The sequence below is a fragment of the Sinocyclocheilus grahami genome, unplaced genomic scaffold (assembly GCF_001515645.1).
Source record: "Sinocyclocheilus grahami isolate Dianchi unplaced genomic scaffold, SAMN03320097.WGS_v1.1 scaffold257.1, whole genome shotgun sequence".
Taxonomy (NCBI): domain Eukaryota; kingdom Metazoa; phylum Chordata; class Actinopteri; order Cypriniformes; family Cyprinidae; genus Sinocyclocheilus; species Sinocyclocheilus grahami.
The window spans coordinates 1,100,996-1,120,820 of record NW_015505436.1 but is presented as its reverse complement, the minus strand read 5'-3'; the positions used below and the strand labels follow the sequence as shown (position 1 = coordinate 1,120,820).

The 19,825-nt window shown below is 37.6% G+C and overlaps 2 protein-coding genes across 5 annotated transcripts; both read right to left on the bottom strand.

The window, feature by feature from the left end:
• Positions 1 to 3,776: 3,776 nt before the first annotated feature.
• spam1 (sperm adhesion molecule 1) lies at positions 3,777 to 7,649 on the bottom strand. 2 transcript variants are annotated; one of them, XM_016290350.1, is made up of 4 exons: positions 7,592 to 7,649; positions 6,361 to 7,293; positions 5,499 to 5,588; positions 3,777 to 4,820 (listed from the first exon to the last, which is right to left on the bottom strand). In XM_016290350.1, the coding sequence occupies exons 2-4, from the start codon at positions 7,282 to 7,284 to the stop codon at positions 4,515 to 4,517; spliced, it is 1,320 nt and encodes a 439-aa protein (XP_016145836.1). In that variant the 5' UTR covers positions 7,285 to 7,293; positions 7,592 to 7,649; the 3' UTR covers positions 3,777 to 4,514. The 2 variants fall into 2 exon arrangements, with proteins under 2 accessions (XP_016145836.1, XP_016145838.1); XM_016290352.1 differs by having other exon boundaries at positions 6,361 to 7,284; positions 7,592 to 7,623.
• Positions 7,650 to 11,025: 3,376 nt separating this feature from the next.
• Positions 11,026 to 18,587, bottom strand: LOC107598834 (hyaluronidase-4-like). 3 transcript variants are annotated; one of them, XM_016290274.1, is made up of 5 exons: positions 18,415 to 18,585; positions 15,207 to 15,341; positions 13,426 to 14,417; positions 12,608 to 12,697; positions 11,026 to 11,587 (listed from the first exon to the last, which is right to left on the bottom strand). In XM_016290274.1, exons 3-5 carry the CDS (start codon positions 14,377 to 14,379, stop codon positions 11,123 to 11,125), a joined length of 1,509 nt encoding a protein of 502 aa, XP_016145760.1. In that variant the 5' UTR covers positions 14,380 to 14,417; positions 15,207 to 15,341; positions 18,415 to 18,585; the 3' UTR covers positions 11,026 to 11,122. The 3 variants fall into 3 exon arrangements, with proteins under 3 accessions (XP_016145760.1, XP_016145759.1, XP_016145761.1); XM_016290273.1 differs by lacking the exon at positions 15,207 to 15,341; XM_016290275.1 differs by lacking the exons at positions 12,608 to 12,697; positions 15,207 to 15,341 and having other exon boundaries at positions 18,415 to 18,587.
• Positions 18,588 to 19,825: the final 1,238 nt, after the last annotated feature.

Sequence of the window (19,825 nt, the reverse complement as noted above, 5' to 3'; positions counted from 1 at the left end):
TAATAAATGATATATTTTAGTTTTAAATCTACTGTCATTTATTAAGTTTAACTATATTTATTGACATTTATTGTTAAATTTTATCAAATAAATGACATTTAAACAAAATGAATTAATACCATTTAAAAAATTGACTTTTTGACTTGTTCATTTTTATCATTTATTATTAACAATAAATGTTATCAAAATCATATATTTACAAAATAGGTGTTGTAAAAGGAAGAGGACAGCTGCTTATTACTCCGACAACAAAAAGTCACATTAAGCTGAAGAAGAAAGGGAAAGGAGTGAAGAAAGTGGAGAGGGGATGATGCTGGATATCACCCATCTGTGCACAGGAACGACAAGGCATTACTTCTGGGCCGTAGCTGACAAGTGAATTGAGTAATTGCCAATCGTGGCAGGCTTGTGCTAATGAGATTTCATTCCTGAGCCCCGAGCCAGTCTCTCCTCATGCATGATGGAGTTTAATTATGTGTGAGTACAGAGATGAGCAAGATGTTTGGGCATGATGTTGTCCTAAATGAACTTCTCATTCACTCACGCCGTTCATGCCATCATGCCAAATTTCCTCCATGAAAATTTTGAAGGGGAAAATGTCATGCATATTCATTTCATGCATAATTTACAAAGCTAGACTGCCTGACGCACTCTGAAAAATGAAGGTTCTTTTTTGGGCATCAATGAAGAACCGTCAATATCCATGGAACCTTTCCATTCTATTAAAAAGGTGCTTTTATAGTGGAAAATGGTTCTTTAGATTGTTCAGTTGAAGGTTCTTGTACCAAAAACATACTTTGGGGAACTTAAGAGTACCTTTTAAGATTTGTCATTCATTTCTATGACATTACCAGTCCTAGAAATCACCTTTGCACCTTTCCTTGTATTTCCAGGTTGTATTTGATTTTTGTGGTGGAATGACACATAGGTGGTGTCAGAAGTCCAGTAGTCACTGAGTGGTGCTGGCAAGCCTCTGGGTCACCGCATGATCTGAGCCCTTTATAGACGGTCACAAAGAGCTGAATGAGTTGATCTATGGGAACACTGACAGGCTATCGTCCTCAGGCGCTGCATGCGGCTAACCTGTGTTATAAATCAAAAGAGTAATGATATCAGGGTCATCCTAAACAAATAATATTCATCTTCAATATCATTTGAATACAGTGGTCTGGTAAAAGAAAGATGAATCCATTTGAAAAATCACCATTTGAATCCATTAGATTTTTCTGTTTGGAAACTTTAAGAGAAGAAAATGACTAACAATAACATATAAAAGGAGATTTGAGAATGTGGACTTCTCAAATGGAACCAAGAACGTCAGACTGGAACGTCCCAAAAGTAGGTCAGCGGTAACCTTGTGTGGGATTAGTCAGAGGCATTATGAATCACATAACTCAAGGGCAAAACACTGACCATGTGTCATCATCCGTTTGTACGTAAGGGCATACAGAGAAAAATTTGTTACAGAAATTATATCAGGCCAGCACTTTATTCCATGAATAAATACCTCCTTAGCTCACAAAGCTGGCCCCATCCTTAAGCTGGAGAGAGATAAATGACTTTTTCTGAACTGAAATTTCATGTCTCTTCATTTGCTGCCATGTTTTGGTCCACCTAGGTCAAGGACACCCTTGAGGAGAAGTCACTTTTGATGTGTGTCTACAAAGCATTTGGTCAAGATGAGTGCAAAAGCACTGTGTACTGTAACTACTGTGTTTCTCTATGTACTCGTCTTTATACAGTACTGTGAAAGTACCCGAGTTTTCAAGCTTCAAAATGAACACAAAATTACCATCTACTGTACATCCATAAAACTTTAGTGTTACGTCGTACAATAGATTTTTGTGAGGAACAGATCAAAAATGAAGTTGTTCATCGAAGATCTCCCCATCCAGAGGAAGGTTCACTAAGCTGAACGCGAGAACCAAAAAAAACGGTAAACTAGCGAATCATTCTCTGTATGCTATGCTATGCTTCAGATGCACGCATTGTGAACCGGATCAACCAATTGATTTAAAATATCTGATTCAAAAGAATGATTCATTAATGAATCGGACATTGTTTTCTCATGAATGTGAATTTTGGTCTATTCTTGACACGAAGATACCATATGACAACAGAAGATTAAGTAGGCCTAATATGGAATAGGGGTCTACTTTTATGTATTCTAAATGCATTCAGAAAAGTACATTCTGTAAAATTACTCCTTTTGTGTTTCAGAGAAGAAAGTCCTACAGGTTTCGAAAGACATGAGTGTGAGTAAACGATGACAGTTTTCATTTTTGGGTGAAATATTCCTTTAATGTTGCTCTGTATAGTCATGTGGGAATTCACACGTGTTTTGGGGAGGTTTAGTCTGTCTGGCAGATGGTCTGGAAGTTAGGGTTCAGAATGTATGTCAGTAGGTCGCCATTAAAGGGGAGCCATAAACACTACAAATCCTTGTTAGAGCAATGACAGCCCACACTTTGACCTGAGGCATCAACATATTCGCAGGCATTAGAGAAAAGTCACATCTTACTCATCTACAACAGCTGACAATATCTTTTGGCTAAATCCTCAAACAAGCAACTGTAAGAATGCATTAAAATTGTATCCATTCAAACCCCACACACATACATAGGCTACTTATTAGGAATCATAGGGAGTTTGACTTAAATACGTTATGTAAATACGTTATTACACACATTTAATGCATACAAATATATATATATTGTACGTTATAATTTACATGTTAATGTATGCCCACACATTCCCAACAGCTGACTTGCCTTTTCTCACCCGTTCCTTTTAGCTGTATGTTTTCCTTTATTTTATAGAGTCACTGTTGCAGTTTCTGTTTGGGTACTCAATAGTAAAAGCTGTCTTTTGTCTGTCTAGGGACATTTGCGTCATGTCACCCTGTGGAAGCACGGACCAGCCCCCCTTCAGAGTCTGTCACAGGCGGTCACTGCAGGATCTTTTGTTGATCATGTAGCTGTTGCAGTTTCAGCTGAAAACATACCTCTGGTTTTTTACTGTATGGCACACACATTAAAGAAGCATTTTTGGTGGGGATTTCTACTAGCCCAGAAATTTGAGGAGTGAATCAGAAACGTTACTGGTGGTGGTTTGGTTTTTGGAGGCTTGTTTGTTCTGTAAAATACAATTTAGTAATCTTTTGGTTAGCTCGGATTCAAAAGAAAAATTCATAATCAATAAAAAATATTATTATTATTATTAAGATTAATATGAGTGGACTAGCTGTAGTGCTGTGACGTAACAACACTGCCATCTACAGTCAATTATATAATTATATTAAGAGTTTATATCTGTTATGCATAGGCTATTTATAATATGTTATAAATATCGTTTATTTGAATATTGTGAAAATTGTGAACATTCATAACTTAAACATTATCATATAAAGATTCTTAAATAAAAAACTAAAAATTGAAATAAAAAAGTTAAACTAAATATTAACCTCTTTCCGTATCAATGACCAATCATTGTCAAAGGTGAACTTTTAAGCCAATCAGCTTTCGTTTTTACTCAAGTGCGTCATCAAGCTTGCGTGTGGTAAACGCCACAGTTGAAAATAAACTCAAAATTAGATAAAATGTCGGTTAAAAAAAATCAAAATGATTGGAGTTTTTCAGGATAAGTGTTAAGTGTATCGACACGGTAAGTAGATTTTAGATGGAATGGGGCTCTCCATTCGATTATAAATGTTTGTATGATATGTATTGATATAAGTTATATTGATTGGAAAGATTATATCGCATCCTTGATTACTATATTGAGGAGAGATCGTCTATGTACGACAAACAAAACGTCCGCAAACAAAACGTTTTGAAAAATGCAACATTGTGTGGGATAGTTGAGTACATTGTAATGTTCATAATGATATGAGCTAGTATAGGGCATCATAGCTTGCAGATTCAGTATTTGCACTGTTACAGTAGAAGGTCTACTGTAGTTCACTCAAGTGTGTATGTAATGCAGAGACAACGACTCCTAGTGGTTTAAATCTGCAACCTCTTGGTTAAAACGCTCCCTGAAGGGCTGTCTCCATACTGTACTTGCATTACATTATATATGTTTATGTGTAGTCAGCAGGATAACATTCAGAAGAGGCTTTTCATGTCAAACCCCAGGCAGACTAAAATGTGCCAAGGAAAGAAAGTTTGATCAATTTAAGACGCCCCTGATTCCTAAATATTACTCTTTTTTTTTTCTTATCTTTTTACCTTTGCATCATAATGACTCCAACATGCATGTGTTTGTTTCGATATCAAAATGCCTAATTTTTTAATACAACGGAAGTTCATTCAAATAAGGATGTGTTGTGTTTGACAGTTTGACATAATTATAAATTTTATGTGACATTTTATTAGACTGTAGACAATTTCATGTGCTCTGTATACAGTATATCATTAGTGTAAAAATTAACTCACCTTTTTAGTGAAGTAATGTAAATGAATTACCCTCTCTAAATACAATAAATTTGTCTACTTGTTCTACAACATTTTCTGTTAGAAAGCGGGTATTGTAGCTGTGCACTTCCTGTCTTCATAGCACTGACAAGTGAATTTGTTTTTCCAGTAAGTGAGATCACTTGGAGAGGGGGTCCCCGTGACCACATATTTCCCATCTTTCCTAATGATTTGGTGGCTTTCTGAACTAATGTGAAGGTAATCGTCTGAGTTGTAGTTTTTGCGGACACAGCGTCCATTGCCTTGACAGAGACTTTTGCTACAGAGCTGGGCCGCAGAGGTGACATTGGCAATGTAGGGGTTTAAAGTATCAGATAGGTATGCAGACAAGGCTTCACATGAGGTCTGAAAGGAAAGAGAAGCATTAAAATTACTGTAATTTTGTCATGCTTATGTCATTCCAAAAACATGATTTTCTTTCTACTATGGTTCAAGTTGGGTCTATTAAGCTTTAGAAATACAACATCGCACAGTAGTAGTGGTCCATACAACTTGCACTATATTCAAAGTCTTCTGAAGCCATATTATATATTTATGTGTAGTCCAAAACTAAAATCTTTATTTGCTGACGATTCCATGAGCTCTCACATTTCACCTGTTTTTGTGTACTATAAACATGTTGTTTGATATCAAAAACATTGCATATTATGGATTTTGTGACCAGTTGTTAATTTACAGTATATATCCATTTTGCTGGAGAAACAAGTGGCGGTGCGGTTTTCACACTCACCAGCACAGCCATAGACAGAACTGTGACTTCTAAACAGAGGTATGTACCGAACCACCATTTTTGTGTGCTGTTACACCCATATCAGTTGTCATTGGTGTAAAACCTGGCACAAAGCATAATTGATTGAGATGTGAGAGCATTATGGAGCTCAACGTCACCAGTCTCAGGAAAATAGTAGCAATGATATTTTACAGATCATTATCTTTTGTGTTTTATATTAGATACATGAATAATATGTAAAAAATAAAAAAAAATTAAAAAAAATATTGCTTTAAGAAGAAAAAAGAAATTACCTTGTCTTTGTAATCAGCACTAGACCCCCATAGCACAGCCCCGGAAGCTCCCAGGGCTGCACTCTCACCGATACTGCTTACCAAATCAATCTATAGAAAAACAGACAGCGTATTACTGCAAGAAACCTATATGGCCTAGACCTGTGGTTTCCTAGAGTACCCTCAACACTGTGCAATCTGCATGTATCCTTTGTCTGACACCCATTTCAGGCCTTGAAGCAGAGATCGCACTGTCATAGTGTTTGGGAATATTCACGTATAATTTAAACTCAATCACATGATATCAGATATAAAAAGCAAACATTTTAGAAGAGAATGCAACATCATGGTTGTTTGAACCAATGAGCATTAAGCTGTGTCGTCAGCGAGTCATTTCCCATCGTGCTTTTGGTCAGCACAACTGCATGGCCAGCTCGCTGTTGCGAGAGAATTTGTGAGAGTCGGCATGACATCACAGCAAAGCAGACTGCCCTCTGACACATTTCTAATTGGCATGCATTTTGCGGTTATCACTCTTGATCGGTTCTTTGCAGATTTTGCTCATCTCAAACGAGCCTAAGGTCTTCAGACTTACTATAAAATTTGAAGTTGAACTTCAAGATGTTGACCCTCCAAGAGCAAGTTTACATACTCCTGGTCTAGACTATGCTATCCATGTTTTGGTTGTACTTAAGCTGTGTCGTCAGCGAGTCATTTCCCATCGTGCTTTTGGTCAACACAACTGCATGGCCAGCTCGCTGTTGCGAGAGAATTTGTGAGAGTCGGCATGACATCACAGCAAAGCAGACTGCCCTCTGACACATTTCTAATTGGCATGACAATCTGCCATGGTCAATAACAGCCAGTAGTCTCCATACTATACCTCATTCATGTAAAGCTCCTTTTGGTCTCTTAAGAGAGGCCGTAGGTAGACGTAGACTGGTGCAGTGTGGCGCCGATTTGGCAGGGCTGCCACTCTTGTTGCCTCTTGCACCTGGTGACGAACAAACAGTGCAGCACTCCTGCTTCCACTCACAGAAACTGGCAGATATGCTGATGGGTAAAGGGCAGTGCTAACCTCCCACAGCCAGAGCAGCTCGTTGTTCAACTGCTTTGTGTGCTCTGAGCAAGTACCTGTATAGTTTGACTCCTCAAAGTCATAGTTATAGCAGTCTGGGAACAAGTAGTAGCCCCACAGATGCAGAGGTCGAAGATCGATTCCTATTTTCAGAGTCTCTTCCATGAAACGTCTGGCTTCATGCTGGAATTGTAGGCTGGCATCGCTGAATGCCTGTTGCAGGTCAAGGGAAGTATTCTGCTGGAGGGTATAGTTGACAGAGAGTTCTTTGTAGATCTCCTTGTCATCCAAATTCCGGTCAAACATTGGAAGCCACTCTTCCCAATCCATGACAGCGAGACCAGTGGTTGAGTCCAGAATGTACTGGGTAAACTCTTCCTTAGCTTTATCCAAACTAGCAGACAGGTTGCCCCTCTGCGGGATGGCGCCATTATACTCTTTCAAGGAGTGGAGGTCTACATAGGGGTAAAGGCCAATTCGATTTTTGTATAACAGGGTCAGGGATTGATTGCGTTCCCTGGCAGGTGTGGTGACCGCCTGGAACAGCGATAAATCTAGAGGGACCTTCAGTTGTTGGCATTTAGAAATAGGAGCATTCCATAACAGCACAAAATGCCTATGGAAGAGAGGAACTACTGTTGGTGGAGGAGACAGTGATGTGATAAGATGCCCGAATGTAATGAAGAGAAAGGTGTAAAATGGTAACCGTTGTTTCCTTTGGTCTCCCATCTGCGTACACTGATTGAGATTAAAAATTATAATAATGTTTTAAAATAAGTAAAACATTTGTGCAGCAGTATCTTATAAGATTGTTTTGGCACAATAAATTACAACATTGCAGAAATAAACCCTGAAGTATTCACATTATCTTTGCTAGAACGTGACAAATGGTATGCATTTTTAAAACATTCTTGTATGGTGGTTTGTGTAGAGCTTTTTTATAATTCATCAGAAATATATGGAGCTAGGAGATGTCGTTATAATAAAAATGCATATTCTTAGTTAGTTTGAGATTTAGAACTAATGAGTATCTTACCGAGTCAGTACAGGTTTCTCCTGTAGCAAGAATCAAATGTAGCTTGCTCAGGTTCCTGTTAAATATTAGCAGAGGTCAATGTTTAAAAACGCAAGACTGTGCTTGTTGTGTGTAACTGGAAAAGCATTAGTGTAGTTAGAAATGATCAATATGCTCTCTGGTTACTTTTAAAAGCCATTTCCTAAACATCAGGTCACCTAGGCCTAAATCAACTTTATATTTAATGATATACCAAAAGTTTGTTGTTGTTTCATTTCATACAATCATTTTGTACTTTTGGAATGTAAGAAATATCAAAATCTCACTTTTATGTGTGGATCATTATTTTATTCAAACTGGTAAAAGCAAATGATGTTTGAGGTCAGACCTCTTCGAGACTTAAGGTAATTGTACAGACAGTAGAAGATTGTGTTTGGTTTAGATTTTTTTTTTTTTAAGTATTTGAACTTTTTGTATTTACCTGTACCTGTATTTTTGACTCGTGTCAAAACCTCAGCCCCAACTGTAATGTAAAATATGGTCGAGGGGGCATTGGGGCTGCTTTGCTGCCTTAGGGCCTGGACAGCTTGCTATCATCAATGGTAGAACGAATCCCCAAGGTTATCAAGACATTTTGCAGGAAAATGTAATGCCATCTTCCAGTTGAAGCTCAACAGAAGTTGGGTATAATGTGATCAGATGATGACCCAAAGGTGGGAGGCTCTACAATTTATTAAATCACATCCATTTTTACTCCGTGCACTGTGAATGTTTACATAAATGTCATGTTTGATAAAGGGATTAAAATGAAAGCAGACTTTGTTTGGAAATTGATATACAGGTGGCTTTGTTGAAGATCAGATCAAATTGTATAACAAATTGTTGAAGAAATCTGGGTAGATACAAAGGATTTGCGTAGTTGTTTTCTGTAATGCATTCCAAGATTTTGACAATGAGAATCAATACCAGGTTACAATCCTTTATTTGCAGTGCATCAAGACTCAAGCAACATTTGTCTTCATCGAGTATTTGATAAATGGTATTGCTTAATGTAAAAAAAAAAAAATCAAGTAATGAATTACACATTGCATAAATGACTGATTTTGAGATGAATAAAAAATAACTCTGTGGAAATATATTTTGGAGAACTTTAGCACTGAGGTAAAATAAAAAATAAGACACTGACCAATAACGAAGGCTCTGATAATAGTGTCTCATACAAACTACGGTCTACATGCAACAAAATGCAGCATTTTAGAAAACTACATACTGAGTCAAAACGGGTCAGAAAATAGTGATAAAACATGGTCTGATTATCCTTCAACCTGAAACTGGACATGTAAGACAATCTGTAGACCTCTATTACAGTATTTGCAGATTTTGCTAATTAAAAGTATTCAAAGTACTGAAAGATGCTGAGGCATAATACCTTTCTTTGTTTTCAGTATCAATCATTCTGGCCTCATTCAAACAAGAGCAAAAAAAGACAGTTTAATGTACAATCATAATGAGTTTTCACGCACCACAGCATACTGTGGTTTAGCAAATGCAGACTTACATGTGTAAACATAGGCTACATCTTCATAATCTTTGGTTTAACACACATTTCAGGAATTTGGGGGACAAAAACAATAAAATGAGACTTTGTACTTTAATGAAATTCAACTAGCTTCAACTCTGGTTGTGTCCACTGAGTTTTCTCATCATTAATATGATGAGTACAATGATTTATTCTAGTGTGCAATATTGATAAAAGCTTAAAATATGATGAAAGATATAAAGATTAATTGTTTCATGTAATGGTATAATGACAAACTTATCATGTTGGCATTTGTATTGTGTTTTATACAACTTAATAAAATGAGAACAGTAACATCTTAACATGATTTTGTGTATACTATCTTTTTTCCCTTTTTTGAGAATATTATAAATTGAGGCACATTTTATTATTTTATTATGATTTTAACCATTAGGCTAAGAATTATTTTGACCCACTAGCACAATTTACTTCAAATAAGGATTAATTGATATATAATTATTTTAAGGTTAGCTATTTAGTATGTAGCAATTTTGAAAAATATAACATTTGGTCAGTTTAGATTATAAAGCATGACATGTTAATATAATATGTGGATCTTACCTCATTTAGGTAAGTTTTGCATACCCAGCGCTCCCTGACTTAGAAGTGCTCTGATAGCAAGTATTGGTGTAAGTGATAAGCTTGCTAATATACATCACGGGAAGCATCTTGGTGTCAGTGCTTTTTAAAAACAGACTGCATAGATTTAACCTTTCCTGTCAGAAAACAGTGACAAGTTAACAATCATCAAGCATTCATCTAGAACAGTTATTAAAAAAAAATATTCAGATTGAAGTTTGTGCAAACAAGGCTTGCATCTCATCTACATTAGCATACAGCACCATTGTAACATCTATCATTTTTCAGTATTACAAAATCACAAATATTAAAACCTGACTGAGTCATGATGTGCCATCAAAGTGGCTCTTTAGCCACTTTTCATTAAAGGTGAAGTGTGTCATTTTTCTAATCTGAGATAGGAGAAAATACAACTGTAATTTAGCTATCTGTAGGTTGCTAAATGTAGGTGTCAACTGTGATCAAATTAATTGCAGCTTGAGTTATTTGGTATCTTTAAATCAAATTCTCATATATATTTATCAGCCATTGACCACCTTGCTCTCTAAGCTACCGGTGTTGCCTGTCTAAAAATCTTTATTTTGGTTGACCACTAGTGTAAACTTTGTCTTTGTAGTATTTTAAAAACATTTCTCTGTTTGTGAATCTGACCAGCTGAACATGCCAACAGTGTCTTAATGAATGATTTGAGTTTGGGCGGGGCTATCTGTTTATTCAGCCAATGGGGGGAGTGTTTGGGAAACCTGTTTGGGAACATTAATTGTTGTTTTTGCAGTTCCACCTGAGGCCTGTTTCATATAACAAGTTTACGAAATAAGCCAGGTTTATTTCAGTTAGTCTGACTAAGTCCCTGTCCACATGAACGTAGTTATTTTTAAAAACGCAGCTTTTTCTACGCGGTTTGGCCATTCATCCACACGCAAACGCAGCACCAGTTCACTGAAACCGAACAATTTTGAAAACGCCTGCCAGGGTGAAGATTTTCAAAAACTCCGGTTGCAGTGTTATCGTGTAGACATCGAAACCGGAGTTTTTGGCTTGTGACGTCGGAGCCTTTGCTGTTATCTCTGCCTACTGGAAACTTTTTCAGGCTTCTGATTGGCCAACATGGCTTTACGGTTGAGATTATATCGCCACCTGTTGGTTTGGCATGCTCTTGACAGTGCTTCATAGCTTGCGTTTGCGTTTTCATGTGGACGGAGATTTTTTTTAAAACGGAAGGAAAAACTCAGTTTATAAAAATACCCGTGTACGTGTGGACATGGCCTAATTGTCAGTTGATTTGGTTCAAAATAAGTCAGACTAACTGAAATAAGCATGGCTTGTTTGGTAAACTTGTTTTATGAAACAGCCCCCTGATGATGTTAGTGGTGCAGAAAATACACACTTCACCTCTAAATAGAACTGAAGTTCAACAAGAGGAGTAGAACAGTCAGGATGAACGCGTTTTGTAAAGGCACAGCACTATCCTGTATGTCTTTGTCGACCTCTGGTTTCTTCTTTCCCTCCTCCACATCCTCTTTGATCATGTTGTCCTCCTCTGTCTCCTCCGGCTCTATGCTATCACAGCACTCTCCTTCATAACCCTGATAACAGTGACAGCGGAACTTGTCGGCCAGCATCTGCCACTCATTCTTAGATGGCTGTCCAGTCACGGTGAAGGTGCCGTTTCGATTGGACAGGATCCGATAGCTGCCGCGGGTCAGGTGCAGGTAGTGTGGTGCCTGTGGGTCTCTACGGACACATCGCCCATTGGACTGACACAGTAAGTCGCTACAGATTTCTGCTGCCTGGGTAACGTTAGTGATGTACTGACCCAGTCTATGGTTCAGAAATGCCTTTACTTTGGAACAGTTGAGCTGAGGGGACAAAGGAAGTTACAGTAAGTTAAAACTGTGGCATTAAACTACAGGAAACTTAGTGCAAAGTTTGCTGGCAAGTTTATTAATGCATTCTGTATTGAGCCAGAAATCAATGTAAATGTCACATTGCATTGCAATCATTGTATCTGGTGACCTTTTGCATGTGTTAAAGTGTCGCTGCTACAGAAAATATCTAGAACAGGGTTTTTCAAACTTTTTGATGACACAGACCCCAAAATATGGTGGTCCCATTAAGACAGTGATTCTCAACCAGTGGGTTTTTATTGAAAAACGTATGGTTCTTGTAACTTCTAGAATCACAAAATGAATTGTGTTTAATGTATTATATCAATGATCCCAGTTTATTTTAATCAAAAAGTTTGGAAACACGCAGCTTTGTCATAATAACAGCATACATGTCTAAATTATCTGATTTAATGTCTGAATTATCTGATCTAATTTATCTGTCGACTTTTAAGTCAAAAGGTTTAGAACCACTGCTTTACAATGGATCAAAAAAATGTATCACCTGAATGTATTTTAGAATTTTTGTCTAGTGTATATCTGAAATGTCTTTTAGAACTTTTTGTTAATTGTATACCTTGTGTAATTTATTCTGAGATCGCCATGAACATATCCTTGATGCTGGCATGGCATTAAAAAGTGAATAAATAAATAAATTACAATGGATCACCTTTAAAAATTAGCTGTATATTGTACTATTATTCCAACAAACCTGCCTGCAATTTTCAAGTCATCATGGACACCTTGATTAGCTGTTTTAGGTGTGTTTGATTAGATTTAGAGCTAAACTCCAAAGGACAGTAGGTCTCCAGAAGAAAGGTTTTCTTGAAAATCCCTTGTCAAGGAATTTTGTCCTTGAACCATTTTTTTAACTAATAAGCACAGCAGTCTTGACTAATGAGACAAATGTCAAATGTCAATTGTAGAAGAAGGTACCCGTGAACCGATTTTTTGAGATATTTCAGGTATATCAAATGGTGTTAAAAATCTCACCCTTGAAGAAGTGAGGTTAAGATCCCCCCAAATGACAAATCCTGCAGCACCCAAAGCAGCACTTTCTCCTATTGTATGTATCAAGTCTTTCTGTGAAATGAAAATGAATAAAGAAATGAATGTATATACGTGTATATAACATCATTGCAATGAAAAGTTCCTAAAATATAAATAGTTTAACTGAAATTATTACTGTACAAGTGTTTGTTCTGTTAGACCACAAGAGGGAGCTCTTGATTTCAGACTCACAGTTTTTGTGTTTAGAGCAGAGGTCTCAAACTCAGGGCCACAGCTCTGCAGAGTTTAGCTCCAACCAGCTCCAACTCACACCTGCTTGGAAGTTTCTAGTAATCCTGAAGACCTTGATTAGCTGGATCAGGTGTGTTTGATTAGGGTTGGAGCTAAGCTGTGCAGAGCTGTGGCCCTCCAGGAATTGAGTTTGAGACCACTGGTTTAGAGCAAGGGTGTCCAAACCTTTTCCTGGAGGACCACTGTCCCACAGAGTTTAGCTCCAACCACACACCTGAACCAGCTAATCAAGGTCTACAGGTGCACTAGAAACTTTCAGGAAAGTGTGATGGAGCTGTTTGGAGCTAAACTCTGCAGGACATTGGTCCTTTAGAAATGGTCAAATTTGTCCAGAAATGTTAGAAAATTATATAAATGTTATGATCACCATTTGTTTTTGAACATATAACAATCAGAAGATTCAAACAGAGATTCTTCTTGACTGTATGATAAAATTGTATTGAGGACTTGTGAATGATTCCCCAAAGTGCATCTTATATTTAGATTTCTGATTGAGCATTTGCTCCTACCTGGGTCAGAAACGCCATGGCCTCATCTCTGTACCCCAAGCGTGTGTATACATATGTAGGCAGCTCATAGGGCAATGAGGTAAGGGAGGCCAGTCGCAGCGACTCCAGTACCCTGTTCTGTGAGAAGTGCAGGTTGTGAATGCTGTCCATGTGGCCTTTGCGTATAGCGAGGGCTGGGAAGAGGGCAGTGCTGCTGTTCCACAACCAAAACAGCTGGTCGTTGCGTTTGCTCTCCTGTTGGGGGCATGTGCCGTTGTAGTCATGTGCATGTACATTGTAATTGTGACAGTCAGGGTAGAGATAAAAACCCCAGAGTCCGTGCGGACGAGTTTGTGTACCGAGCTTCAGTGTGCCCTGCATGAATTCCTTGGCGCTCTTCTCGAAGCGCAAGTGTGCCAGTTCTTGCACCTGTTTCTCGGTCACATTAAGGTAAGCCTGTGCAATCAGCTCGCTTGAACGCTGTCGGTAAATGTACTTTTTGTTCCAGTTACGATCCCACTGTGGCCGCCAGAACTCCCAGTCGATCACAGCCAGGCCACGGAAGTCTTCCGAAGGGATGAAGTGTGCTATGTCTTTTCGGGCTTTGTGAAGATGTGCTTCAAGGCTGCTGTTCTGAGGTAGGCCTCCATTGATGGGAACCCCTTGCTCGTTGTAGAAAGGGTAGTAACCCAGGCGGTTGGCATAGAAGATGGTGACATTTTGGCCCGTGTGGACGGCTCGTGGACTGCCACTGATATGGAAAAGATCAAGGCTGACGTTGATATTGTACTTCAACATACACATATCCAGTGGAGCATTCCAGGCTGCCAGGAAAGGCTTGCGGCCCACCAGAGGCAGCTTTGCAGGTTTCTGGCAAATGGCAGAATGGACCTGGATCAACAGCCAGGAACAGATGATGGCACAGGCTACGGGCACAGTGTGGTGTTGCAAGGCCCCGCAGGGCACACCGGGCATTCTGCTACGTGACTCAGCACAGGCAACTGTCAATCATCCTGTGAGGGACAAAAAAAGAAGTGAGGTAAGTAGCACACAGAGTTATACAGTGTTTGCACAATAACTGGTACATTTACATTTAGCATGATTTATCCAATGCGACTTGATAGCTTAATGTGAAATGGCATTTATAAACAAATTAATTCATGTGGTGAATTCAGAGTCAAACAGGATATTCAATTAATCAAAACAAAATAGGATGGGATTGGATTTCATGCCAGAGTGGATTGGATTTCATACCAGTAACTTTATATATAAGAACTGAGCCAACCCTGAATGTGAATTTGTTAAAACAATGCCTAAATAGCTATTTCGTTAACAGTAGACTGTGCAACCAAGATGAAAGTCATTTCCGAAATGGAGTTATTTAATTAAGGAAATCTTATGAGGACAAATGATGTTTCTTAAGAATAACATGCACTGAATTGAAATGCTGTCTTAAATGCATGTTCGTGCTAATTTTAAGTTTATATTAAGTTCATTGGTGCAAACATTGAATATCTATTCTTAGATATAAAAGCAATTACGACTGATTGTAAAGTAAAATTAGCTTGCAAAACTTTGCAACTAAATGAACATATACAGTATAGACAGTCAAGAAATACAAGCATTTTTGGTACTGGCACAGTAGATAATGTCTAAAATGGCTTTGGTGTTCATCTTTAAGATGGATGTGAAGCCATTTGTCCAAAGTCTTAAGCCAAGTTAGCTGTGCAAAGTAGGGAAAGATCAAGCATAAACATAACATTTTGTGCTTCAGCTTGGTTTGATTATGAGTCAAACGTTACTTTGGGGTTGCAGTCATCAGTCAAACCAGCAGTTAACCACAAGGGTAGTGGCCAAATCCAGCCACATACTCTCACCAGTGTGGCACCCACATAGCCATAATCATAGCTGCCCTCGCCAGATGCCCTATCTGCATGCTAGAGCATTAAAAAGACAAGATAAAGATAAAGGGTATGAATTTCATTGCATTAGATATAACCAACTGGCATCTGCAAACAAATACTCTTAGCTTTTCTCACAACTAACACTGGTGTTAAGGTGAATTTTAGCAGATTTATAAAGTCAGATACTCTCAAGTTTCCAAAAACTTTTAGGATTACTGTATGCATAGCACAGTATACTAAACCTCTCATCTGACTTTCATTATTTCATTGTGAATTGGAAAAAAATTGAAAATTGTGGTTTTAGTAATAGCCTCCAAGTTCGTTAAAAATGTTACAGGATGTTCTTTAGTACCAGATAATCAAGAGTCTCAGTTTCTCTCAGAATAAGGCATGGAACCAATCACTAGTAAGCATGGCAGTAACACATGTATTGGGAGGTTATTAATGCCAGTCATGTGCTAAATCAGAGGTTGAAAAATGAGGTATGGCGTGGAATGTTGCGAATGAAGGCAAATTGTGGAGCCCCGTGGTGGTTGTGTTATTGAGTGGAAAGAGCCTGGCTGAGAGCGCCGTAGCTCCTTTTTCCCCTAGGACTGGCACCGGGCCCGTGCCATGAGGGGGAAGAATTAAACCACTTCCTGAATAATAAGACCTCTGCTTTGCATCGAGCTTCACAAATGATCTTCATGGCATTTGTGCATGGAATACCTTCACACACTGATAATGTATAAAAGGCTTTATTTATAATACCGTGGCTTGTGACAAAGGTTGTTAAATATGTAGAAGAGGAAGGATCCCACATGTGACTATGCCTAAGTATGCGAGGGAATTCAAGTTGGGGAATGAATAAAACTTTCCAAGAAGCTTTAGGGTTAGCCGTCAATGAAAACACTCGGAGAATTGAAGTGATTGTAACTGTATTTCAGATAGATTTATTTATCTTTGAGCTTCCTCAAACTCTCAGCCCTCTCTGGCAATAATTAAGATACATGTGGCTCAGTGAGAGTAGCTTTTACAGAAACCTTTTCAGAGAAACCACAAAAGGCATGGAGTCGACCTGATGCTTGGATTTCGATGCGACTTCATTCAGCCCCATCCAAATGTGAATTTGATCCAAATTGGAAACATAAATATGACTGAGCCAGATTTACAACAGGAGACAGAGAGGTTTCTTGAATTGCCATAAAGGAACCTCAGGGCGCCTCAAAAGATGTGTGGTTTTATATCTGTGTCTCTAAGGATGACATGAGGCAAGTGTTCCCATTTAATCATTTGTTTGCCTCAAATGAAACAAGATGACATTCTTTGACATCCGTAGCTTTCATTGTCATTACGGATATTTTCCATTTGATCTTTCCTCAAAGTTATTTGAATCCAAAGATCACACACCAAGATCACAGATAAGAGGTCTAATTTGGTTATTTATTGCTGCGTTTAATGCTCGAATGGTAAACAAAACCTTAAAAAGATTATCTTAATCACAGTGGAACCCAAACAGAGATCTACGTCGGGTTAATCTGAAAGTGTGTTTTGGTTTGAGGTGGATTGTTTTCTCTTAGGTAGTCAGGATAATAAGTGATCTCTTGAGGATCAAAGAATCGTATTTTGGGCTCTGCTGACACAATAAGCATCTTCTAAAGCTGCCTTTGAGTACTGCTGACAATGAAATGGTATAATGACACTGCGTTTTTACCATATACCACAAGTGGTCTTCACGGTGATCATGGGCTCCTGGGAAACGTTGACGTTAGAGGCTGTCAGTTTCTCCAGCATCACTGGCCGTCACCCAAGGGAAGCTCTTTATCCGGAAGTGCGTAATCTCATCTGTAAACCCTTCCCTCTGATTAACTCACTTCAAAATATTTACAGAGCCACTGTTCAAAGACCTCAGTGGTGCCACGGCACATTTCCTGACAGTAAACTTTAAATTAAACCCTTTGAGGAACACATATATTTGGAATGAGCTAATTAGGTTTTCTTTCATTTGATTTTCTTTGCGGAAAGGTCTTACCCTACAACTTTCCCATTCAAAATAGTCACAACACTGTTGAAAATCCCCTTTACACTATGAGTGATATATTATGCATTAATATAAAAATTCTGGCTGATAATTATTTTCACATTTTGACAGATAACCGATAACAACTCTATACGGCTCTATTCTAATTGTATTTTAAAAATTGTATTACATCTAACTAACTTTACAAATTCCTTCATTTATTTTGTATTAAATGTGTTTGTACTATATTAAAATGTACGATTTATACTGTTTTCAATTTAGGAATAATGTACAGTATAAAAAATTTACATTTTGAGATTTGTAAAGATTGCGTTTTACAGTGCTTTTAAATGTAGTGTTTTGAGATATTTACATTACGTAAGCATTAAATTATGACAAATGTAAAAGCAGAGAAAATGAGCATGATTAAAAATTCAATATCAATACCGATAAATTTAAAAACCTCGGCTAACAATGCATTTGGTACTCAAGTATTGTGCATCCATATTTAAAGGTCTTCGAAACCCCATGTAAACATCTTTGCCTCTACTATCGAAAGAGAGCAAACATTGGTTTTTGTTAGCTTTATGTTTCCAAGACACAAGATTAAAAAAAAAATCTGTAACACTTTAGTACTGTATAGGGACCACTTCTCACTATTAACTAGTTGCTTATTAGCATGCCTATTTGTAACATATTGGCTGATTATTAGCACTTATAGAGCACATATTCTGCATGACCATGTTCTACATCCCTATTCCTACCCAATACCTAAACTTATCAACTACCTTACTATTAATAAGCAGCAAATTAGGAGTTTGAGGCAAAAGTCATAGTTAATGTTTGTTACTAGCCAAAAAATCATATTGCTTAAGTTAACTCTGTGTCTACCATCATTCAAAACCTTCACTGACGTCTGGATACACTGAATTACAGAGTATGCTTAACTCAGAACAACACAGACAACAATTTTAGAAATGCTATAAGAAGTTGGAATGTGCCTACTTTTGTCATGTACTTTGTTTCAGAGTTTGCTGATGTCAACAGGGTCATGTGAAGTGTGTGTATATATAAAATATTGAGTCACAGTAATTAGAGGTCACTCACCTGTAGAACCCACGCCGCTGCCTCAGTCTCATACGGCTGACGATACACTACACACACCTCTCTGCATCTACAGTACTCTAGCATAGTTTTTCTCTGTCTGCTGAAAAGCCTTCCCACTGCTTACTTATATGCACAGCAAAGAGAGAGAGACAGAGTTTCCTGAGAGGGAGGAGAAAACAACCACAGAGCCACAGCGAGAAACCCACAACACTGCGATTAGAGTAGAGAAGGAGGGAGGGAGGACTCCAGTCTAAATCCCACTGACTGAGTGTGTACGTGAAAGTACATTTGCATGAGTGTGTGTGCACATTTGATCCTCTAGACACCATGCACAGCATCTTACCTTCATCCACATCACTCAGCATTAGCCGGGTTCGTCATCCTCCAATCACCTGGCTGTATTCACAGGGGATTTTAATACACTGCAGACATAATCAGGCCTTGTTGAAGCTCCTGGAGTATTTTTTCCTGCTCGAGTTACTGTCCCTTGTGGCCTGTGATTGTCTTGTTTTTGTCTCTTAGTCACTGTCTTTTGTGACTGTAAAGTAGACATTTGCCAAGAAATGTAACTAGTGGCTGTAAATAAACTATCAAATAAACTATAACTAAATAATGTAAATAAAGCATTATACGACCAGGGATTAAATGGGCTTTTGGGGGGGTGGAGAACCCTAAAATAGACACAAAACACACAAGCAAATTAATAAATAAATAAGAAGAGAAATTAAATGAAATATTTTTCCGTTTAGATTCTTTCTTTGTCCTCTTTCTCTTAGAGCCATCATCTACATTTAAATTAATGTTAATTAAAAAAAAATAAAAAATTGTAACAAAATTAATTGTATATTATATTGTGATTTCTGAATTAGCATTTTAAATGTCATGTTTTAGTGTCTTTTTGTAGTTTATGTAGACAAAATAATATTATAGCATTTTAATATTGGCAATAGAAATAATTATTAGCCTGAATAATATTCAGCTTGCTGGATAAATTTTTTTTATAAAATAATAATAATAAAATAAAAAGTGATAAAATATTTTTTTTAATTAAAATTTAATTTTAAATAAATAATAAAAACAAACAGGAAATGGAATGGATTGGCAAACAAACTGGCAATACTATTTATTTTTTATTTATTGTAAAATATGAAATATAACCTTTCTAGATCATCTCACCCAGTTAAACCCCTGGATACATCTCGAGGTGTTTTTCCAGCATAGTTTTGTAGTGAGATGACTCTGTATTATGATGTCTTAACCATGAGACTTATGCATTTTATGTTCACACATTTCAATTTTTCCATGCCTAAATACACACATGACCCCAGTTTTGGTTGGAAATGGAATACACTGCAATAATTTAACTGCAAATATCCATGGTGTGATCTCTGGAAGCATTAGTTGCATTCCT